Source organism: Dipodomys ordii, unplaced genomic scaffold, assembly GCF_000151885.1.
Source record: "Dipodomys ordii isolate 6190 unplaced genomic scaffold, Dord_2.0 Scaffold6, whole genome shotgun sequence".
Lineage (NCBI taxonomy): Eukaryota > Metazoa > Chordata > Mammalia > Rodentia > Heteromyidae > Dipodomys > Dipodomys ordii.
In genome coordinates, this window is record NW_012267222.1 from 4533208 (window position 1) to 4541560 (window position 8353).

Genomic DNA, 8353 nt, shown 5'->3' on the forward strand with positions numbered 1-8353 from the left:
GGGGGGGCTCCGTGCGCGGGGGGCTCGGTGCGCGGGGACTCCGTGCGGGGGGGGGGCTCCGTGCGCGGGGGGCTCTCCCCCTCCTCCCCCTTCTCCTTGCCCCTCTCTCAGATATACACACACAAACAAAAGGTTATCAGACTAAAAGTTTGACTATTACTGGGTTGCAATAGAAATCTGTTTTGAATTTTTTCTTTCTTTTTTTCCTTTTAAGTTCTCAATAAGTAGAACATACAAATGGGTACAAAAAGAGCCTTGGTCATCCTGGCCAAAGGAGCAGAGGAGATGGAGACTGTCATCCCAGTGGATCTCATGAGGAGAGCTGGGGTAAGTCCCCTGGGGCCCAGTCTGCTTTGTTTCAAAATGTGGGAGGTTCCCATCCCTTTGGACAAAACAGTGTTCAATGTATCTCATGGAATGTTTCAGATATGTATAAAGCTGCATGATTAGTTAATAATACATATATTTTGCCTGATTTAGTTTTGTGTTGCCCAGGGTTTTTCCTGAACTCTAGGCTTAGGTGATCAGCCTGCCACAACCTGTAGAGTAGCTGTGACTGTTAGAGAGCCCAGGGCAGTACTCTGGCTTGTGGCCCATTTCTTAAAGAACATACTTTAAAGAGTGCATTTGAAGTCCCATTTGTGTCCCCAGTCCCATACTCTTCTTCCTTCCCTAAACACAACTGCTTTCCTTACATCGCTGTACATTGGGTCTAGCATTAGCCTGTGGCCCTTATTCTGTGTTTACACATAGCATGTGACCTTGCGTTAGGTTCCATTCTAAGCACTTATGTAAACCTACAGCAACCTACTTAGATATTGCCACCCTCATTTTACAGTTTATGAAACTGAGGCACAGGGACACTGATGTCACAGAGGAGAAGAATTCAGACCCTGGCCCCAGAGACATGGAAGTCCCAGCATTCTTATGTCAGTATCTGTGAACATGTGTGGATATTTTTTTCAGGCTACATACCTTGAAATGGAGCTGCTGGGCCTGCAGCAAGCCTGTAGTCAGTGTGACAGACTTTTGCTAGGTTGCTGTCTGCAATCTCACCAATAGTGTAGGGAACTTCCCATTTGTCCAATACAAGCCTTCGCTGTTGTCAGCTTTTTATACTTCAGCAGGAGAAAGTGCTATTTTATTGTGGTTTTTTTTTTTTTTTTTTTTGCCGGTTGTGGGGCCTGAACTCTGGGTCTGAGCACTGTCCCTCAGCAATTTCAGCTCAAGGCGAGTGCTCTATCACTTGAGCCACAGCACCACTTCTGCTTTTTCTGCTTATGTGGTGCTGAAGAAGCAACCCAGGACCTCATGCATGCAAGGCAAGCACTCTACCACTGAGCCACCTTCCCAGCCCCTATTTTATTGTTTTTTATTTTACATTTTTTTTGGGGGGGGTCTGGTCGTGGGGCCTGAACTCTGGGCCTGGGTGCTGCCCCTCCGGGCTTCAGCTCAAGGCTAGCACTCTACCACTTGAGCCACAGCACCACTTCCAGCTTTTGTTCTTTTTTGCTTATGTGGTGCTGAGGAATCGAACTCAGGGCCTCATGCATGCAAGGCAAGTACTCTACCACTGAGCCACCTGCCCAGCCCCTTATTTTACATTTCTATCTTAGGAAAATGCTGTGAGGTTTAAATGGCAAGAGTAACCTTGCAAGATGGTTATTAATAGAAGGATGGTGTAATTTACCTCCCAACCAGGATACTTGCCGGACAGCATTGTAGCCAAAGGCAGGCTGGGACAGCAGCTGTAAATTAGAACTGTTTTGGATAAGCCAGAGCAAACCAGCATAGTAAATATATTTAGCCAATATACTAGCTTAAGCTCAACATGATTTTGCCTAGTACTGGTGGCTCACGGCTGTAATCCTATCTCCTCAGGAGGCTGAGGTCCCAGGATTGCGGTTGGAAGCCAGCCCAGGCAGAAAAGTCCCCATGAGACTTCTAATCTCCAATTAACCATTCAGAAGTGGAAGTAGTACTGTGGCTAAAATGGTAGAATGTTAGCCTTGAGAAGAAAGAGGCTCAGTGACAGTGCCAGGCCCTGAGTTCAAGCCCTACGACCAACAAAAAGCATGATTGCTTTATTTCTTACTGAGTTATTCTGGAGCACAAGGCAGCTGTGGAAATGTTACTCTAAATGTATGTTTCAACATTCTTAAATATCACCACTTCTTTCTCTTAGATTAAGGTCACCATTGCAGGTTTGACTGGGAAAGACCCAGTGGTTTGCAGTCGGGACGTTGTCATTTGCCCTGATGCCAGTCTTGAAGAAGCAAGGAAACAGGTTTGTTCTCTGTATATGAGCTGTTTCTCACTATGGCTGCTCTCCTTGTCTGGAACATTTACAGTTTTACCTAAGACTGGCTGGTACACGCTTTAAGAAAATTATTTGTGGTAGATGGAGTGCTCGCCTAGTAAGCTCTAGGCTCTGAATTCAAACCCTAGTCCTATGGGGGGGAAAATTAGCTGTGTGCCAGTGCCTCACATCTGTAACTTCTTAGGAGGGTCAAGGTTCAGCACCAACCTGGGCAGAAAAGTTCAGTAGACTCCATCTCCAAAAATAACCAGCAAAGAGCAGGGCTAGAGGAATTGCTCAAATGGTAGAATACCAGTTGTCCAGCAAGTGCAAGACGATTCTAACCCCCCCCCAAAAAAAAAAAGGAAGAAAGGAAAGGAATACTCTGTATCTGTAGAAGTTGGCAATTTGGCTAGATTACCTGATGTGTTCAATAAGTGGCTGCTGGGTGCATGGATGGGTGGGAAGTGGGTGAGTGGATGGATGGATGGATGGACAGGTGGGTGGGAAGATGGATGGATGGATGGGTGGGTGGGTGGATGGATGGGTGGATGGATGGATGGAAGGACAGACGGGTGGGTGGGTGGACGGACAGACGGGTGGGTGGGTGGTTAGTTAGGTGGGAGGCTAGATGGGAGCATTATTCTTGCTTATAAAGCATCCTTACTCCTTATGACAATGTTGGTTTTTGTTTGTTTTGTGGTACTGGGGTTAGATCCTTCCCTGTGTTTTGCTATGTCTAGCGTCTAAAACAAGTGTTATTGAACTGTCACTTAGCACACATTTGGAATTTAACAATGCCTTTTCTGTCTTTCAAACTGTCCCAGGGACCTTACGACGTGGTGGTTCTCCCTGGAGGTAATCTGGGTGCGCAGAATTTATGTGAGGTAAGAACGCTACTCAGACCTGGTAGAGCTGATGGGGTTGGTCTGAACAGGAATATTTCAGCCTCTGCTTTGTTCTGTTGTTATTCCAATGGGCAGGGAGGATGTTGTGAATAAAACAGATAACTGAGGTTAACCAGATGGTGTTCTAGCTGTATTTGAGACCAAGCAGCTGGAATCACATCACTGTAGAGATCAGTGAGCGTCTTGGGAAGTAGCTGGAAAGACTGAGGCAGGACACTCGCCAGCAGCGAGGCTGAGGCGGCCTGCCGGGTGAGGAGGTGTGGGCAGGTGCGGAGTCCTCTGGTTGGCATGAGGGCCAGTGGGCAGGGCTTTCCTCCCTGTCTTCTGCACCCAGCCAGCCACACCTTCCCACGCTTCTCTTCCTTCCGAGCATGACTGGAGGGAAATTCTTCATAGAGACAGGTGTCTTACTGTTAGGATCAGTGCCTCTGCTTGGATTAAGAATACAGACCCTGGAAGTGGCACTGTGGTCCAAGTGGTAGAGCATTCGCCTTGAGCTGAAGAGCTCAGGGACAGCGCCCAGACCCGTGACCAACAAAAATAAATAAAAAATTTAAAAAATGAATTTGGACCCATTAGGAACTTGATAATTGTCATATCAATGCTGTTTGAGCTAGATTTGGAAAGTAGGTTGAAACCTATGTTTGAAGCTAAAATCAGATCCTATGAAGCTTGTCCAGAGCCTGGAGTATGGACCGGGCTAAAAGCAAGTGTCTGGTTTCCCTTCCCTGTCTAGTCGAGCGCCGTGAAGGACATCTTGAAGGAGCAGGAGAGCAGGAAGGGCCTCATCGCCGCCATCTGTGCAGGTAGGGGCCGCAGCAGCCCAGCGGCCTGTCCAGGACATCTGCCCCAGGCGTGAGGCCTGAGTGGCAGAAAGTGCCCTCTCAGCAGAGAGCCCGATGGCCCTGCTTTCCGCCTCTGCACCCTTGGTCTGTTCCCAGAAACTCGCTGTTTTTTGTATTTGGTTGACCCCGGAGGCAAACATGGCTCTCTGGAATTCAGCAAACAGCTGGCACAGCAGAACTCTCGGCCAGAAAGCCGTCCTGCCAGTGCAGTCAGCAGGAATCAGGCCCGCGCTGCCCTGCACACTGGGCGGCCTGGTGCTTCCGGCCCTGGCATGGCACCTGTATCGGCTGCCCCACTTTTCTTTGAAACTTAAGTCTTGCTTTTTAAAAAAATATTTTATGATAACCTCTTAAATGCACCCTTGTTGCTTTGACATGGGTGTTTTCTTCCCTTGGTGTAGCTTTCGTGTACTGTCCCTGAGGCCTCTCCCCAGGCATGTGTGTCAGAGAGAACGAGTGAGCGAGTGACCGGTGGAAGGTGACAGGTTGAAGCTTGGCTTGGTGCCGTAGCTTTGGAACCGAAGCGGTGGGCTGGGGCCCAGGGCTGTGCGTCCAAGCCGCAGTGCCCGAGTTCTCTCTTGGGGTTTGGTCAGAGCGACCCTGCAGGCTGTGTGCCTGTTCCCTGGCCCTGGCGGAGATGTCAGGGAGGTGTTCAGGGAGGACATTGTGCTCTCGTGTTTTAAACATTTCCCAGTTTTGAGGCAGACCTGTTGGGGCATACCGATAGTCCCGGACCTTGGAAGGCTGAGGTTGGAGGCATGAGAGGTTGAGGCCAGGGAAATTGGGAAATTCCCCGCCTGACCCGCACCATCTCCCACTCACAATTGAGCACCTCCCTGAGAATGCGGCCCTCAGGTGACCGTGTCTTCCCCAGTAATCAGCAGCACCCGCGGTGCGTGGATCCCATGTGAAGCCCTGTGCCCACGGTCCCGGCCGCTCCACAGACACAGGAGTCAGGTTGAGAGCAGTGGCTCAGGAGTGGGGTACCGGGATGGGGTAGGAACCAGGGGCACAAGACACCGGGTGGGACCAGCAGGGAAACAGGGCCAGTGTTCTGAAGGGCTGCCCTAGGGACAGAGTTTCACCTGCACCAGTGTCTGCTTACCACTGAGGTTGCATGTGTGGGGCAGAGAATGAGGGGGTGAAGTTGGACTTGGCGCAGGGCAGGGCAGGGGTCCTGGCTGTCAGGTGCTGTCTCCAGGAGCAGGTCAGCTGGAGCCTGGAGAGTCCGCTGGGACGGTCCTGTGAGTCTCCACCAGGTGGCGCCGCGGGAGCAGGTTGCTGCTGACCGTCCCAGCTCCTTGCTCGAGCCCAGCCATAGGACAGAGTTGTGGAATTGCACCCGTCAGCAGTTCAAGTATTAAGTATCTCTTGTCTAATTTCCCAAGCCCCAGAGAGCAGCAGTCAGCTTGCCCGGATGAGGGAGGCTGCAGTAGATCCCATGTCCTGCTCTTCTGTAAATCTGTGAACATTCTGGAAACCCCTTCCCTGCCTGACCCCTCTCCTCATGAAGCCCATGTTCCGGAGCCTACTTGCAAGTAGGAGACAGGAAGATTTCTTGGCTCAGGCCTTATAAATGAGTTCCACGGTGAGGCATTGATGGTTGGCTCTTCTGCTTGAGGCAGCTGTGGCCTGCGGCCTGGACTGGCGAGACCAGTCCCGTGACCGGCTGGAGCCAAAGGAGCACAGACTAAGCCGTGATGCGGCGCTGACGGCCGAGCTGAAACCAGGCCTTAGGAAAGACTCCTGCGCTTGGTTTAGGGAAGAAAGCTATATTATATTTTGCCAGTACTGGGGCTTGAACTCAGGGCCTGGGTGCTGTCCCTTAGCTTTTTGGCTCAAAGCTGGTGCTGTCCCTTGAGCTACAACTCCGCTTCCCGGCTTTAACTTAACAAAGGTAAAACGTCCCCTCCCTTCGTCTGGATTTGAGGAGCTGTCCTCCCACGGCGGCTGCTTCCCGCGAGCGTCCGGGTGACGCTGCGTGTGTTCCCCGCGCGTGCGCGGGCACGGGACATCCGGGGTGACGCTTCCGAGCCCCGTGAGGAGGAAGATGGTGGCTGGAGGGCGGCGCGGGGCGCGGGCTCTCCCGGGGCGGGCGGCGGCCTGGCCGTCGTCCTGGTCCTGAGGCGCGCTCGGTGCTGGCGCTGCTGTCTTGGAAGGCAGGCTTCGCTTTTGTCAGGAGTGAGGCGGGAAGTTCCCCTCGGAGGCTCCCCTCCCTACTCCATCCGGTCAGGGGGATGGAGTCTGGGGGTACTCCGCGGCCGTGCTCGGCCGGGGTGTGCTGCTTGTGGCGGCCGCTGCAGTATCGTCTCCTCTTCTCTGTCAGGTCCCACGGCTCTGTTGGCGCATGAAATAGGTTTTGGAAGCAAAGTCACATCACACCCACTTGCCAAAGACAAGATGGTGAACGGGAGTAAGTAAACGCTCATCTTCCCTGTGTGCTTTCTGAGCGGGGCTTGCTTTGTAGCTCAGGCTGGCTTTCCTAGGATGTGACCCCATGACCCTCCTAGGGGCTGGGATTACAGCTGTGGGCTACCATGTCCAGTCTTCTTATGTAATTATGTACAGAAAGTTCTCAGAACGTGTTTTGCTTTGTTTCCCAGGGTAGTGTAGGTATATGGGTTCTCTGGGTTTGGTCCTTAGCACCCCCAAAAGAAACAGGTTCAAACCTTACTTGTTCACAGCAGTTTCAGTCCACAGGGCAGGAAGCGTGGAGCGCTGAGTCCATGCGCGGCCTGCCCCGGGCCGGCGTTGGCACCAGTGCTGCCCTCGCTGCAGGAGGCCTCGCCACGTTGGCCTTGCGCTGCCCAGGGCCGCGTCCCCTCCCCCGCTCACTTGGTGGGTTACCTTCTGCCGTTCCTCAATTGGACTGTCCCAAGCCCTCAGCTGCCTTCCATGGCTAGAACGAGTGTGCACTGACTTGTCAGCGGCCCTGTCTGGGAGGCTGTCTGTCCGGGAGGCAGGCTGTCCAGGAGGCTGTCTTTGTGAATGCTCGTGGCTTCTGAGCTGGTGGAGCGGCATGAGGCCATGTGCAGCCTCCAGCCCCGTGTCGCCCAGAGCTGCAGCCATTGTGTCTGTCTGCTTGTCCTGGGACCAAAGAAACGAACTCAGAAGCTTGCAGATCTCACACACCCAGAGTTCACAGCGTTTGCTCCCTGCCAAGTCTCTCGGTGCTCATTCCCCTGACTGCCCAGGTGAGGGACGGAGGCCTGGGCCAGGCGTGGTCCAGCCCGTCCTGCTCTGGCTGGGGCCACTCCCTTTCCCCTGCCTGGCGCTGAGGTTAGCAGCTGCTGTTGTGAGCGCAGTACTTGACATCGCCGCCCAGAGCATTCTGGGAGGTGAGGTGGCTGCTCCGGCCAGGCCCTCTGCGTGGTTGGCCTCCGTGGGAGCATGGCGATGGTGCAGAGGAGCCGTGTTCCGCACCTGGGCTTGTCAGCGGCGAGTCCTGTCCTTCCAATAGAGCAGGTCATCTGCGGGGTGACGGGACCTCATGCCACAGATGCCTTGGTCTGGAACTTTCCCTCAGATAGTCATTCCCGTCCCAGGGGCCAAAGGCTCGGGTTTTAGAGAAATAGGTGTTTTTAGAGAAGTAGGTATGCGTTGCTTTCCCTTTGTCCGTTGTGCTTGTGAGCTTCAGAGCGCCCGGACACGCACGTGCCGTGCAAGCCAGCTGCACTGCAGGGCAGGCTCCTTTACCTCTGAGCCTTGCTTGGTTTCCTTATCTGTGGGCTCTGCCTCAGGAGTGTGGGTGGGCTGAGGCAGTATGCTGGCGCACCCTGCATGTGGCCTGGCACCCAGGCTGGGTGGGCACAGTTGCCACTGCAGCCCGGGCTCTGCCAGGCAAGCCCAGGGCCGCCCCCCTGCGGGATGGCAGCACAGCGCCCTCATCTGCCAGGTGGAAATCATCCTTGTCTTACACAGACAGCATCTAGACAGGCGACACAGCCGTGACAGGCAGGCTGGGCCGTGCTCCAGGGTCAGCCGCCTCGCTAGGGGCCAGGGAGCCAGGGTTGGAGGTGCGTGGCAGCTACCCCGCTGTTGTGGCTTCAGAGTAGCGACAAACAGCGGGTTTTTCAAAGGTGTGGCTTTGGGCTCATAAAACTTCATTTACGAATGCAGGCAGCGGCAGCTGGGCGTGTGGGGCATCTCTGATCCTCAGGAGGGAGTGGTGGGAGGATCATAGTCTGAGGCCAGCTTGACACATTCATAGTGAGACCCTGACTCCCTCTGTCCTGAGCCTTCCTGCTTTTCTCCAACTGGATGTAGAATGTTTTTTCCCTTACAGCTTAAAAAAAAAAAAA

General features: G+C 53.5%; 1 protein-coding gene across 1 annotated transcript in view; it reads left to right on the forward strand.

Moving 5' to 3' along the window:
* The window catches only part of Park7 (parkinson protein 7), an 11313-nt gene that overhangs the window by 1536 nt on the left and 1424 nt on the right, over positions 1-8353 (forward strand). The window contains exons 3-7 of the mRNA XM_013034926.1: positions 210-327; positions 2186-2287; positions 3127-3186; positions 3944-4013; positions 6379-6465. Coding sequence (XP_012890380.1) covers positions 238-327; positions 2186-2287; positions 3127-3186; positions 3944-4013; positions 6379-6465 — 409 coding nt within the window. The 5' untranslated portion in view covers positions 210-237. The remainder of the gene's footprint in view (positions 1-209; positions 328-2185; positions 2288-3126; positions 3187-3943; positions 4014-6378; positions 6466-8353) is intronic.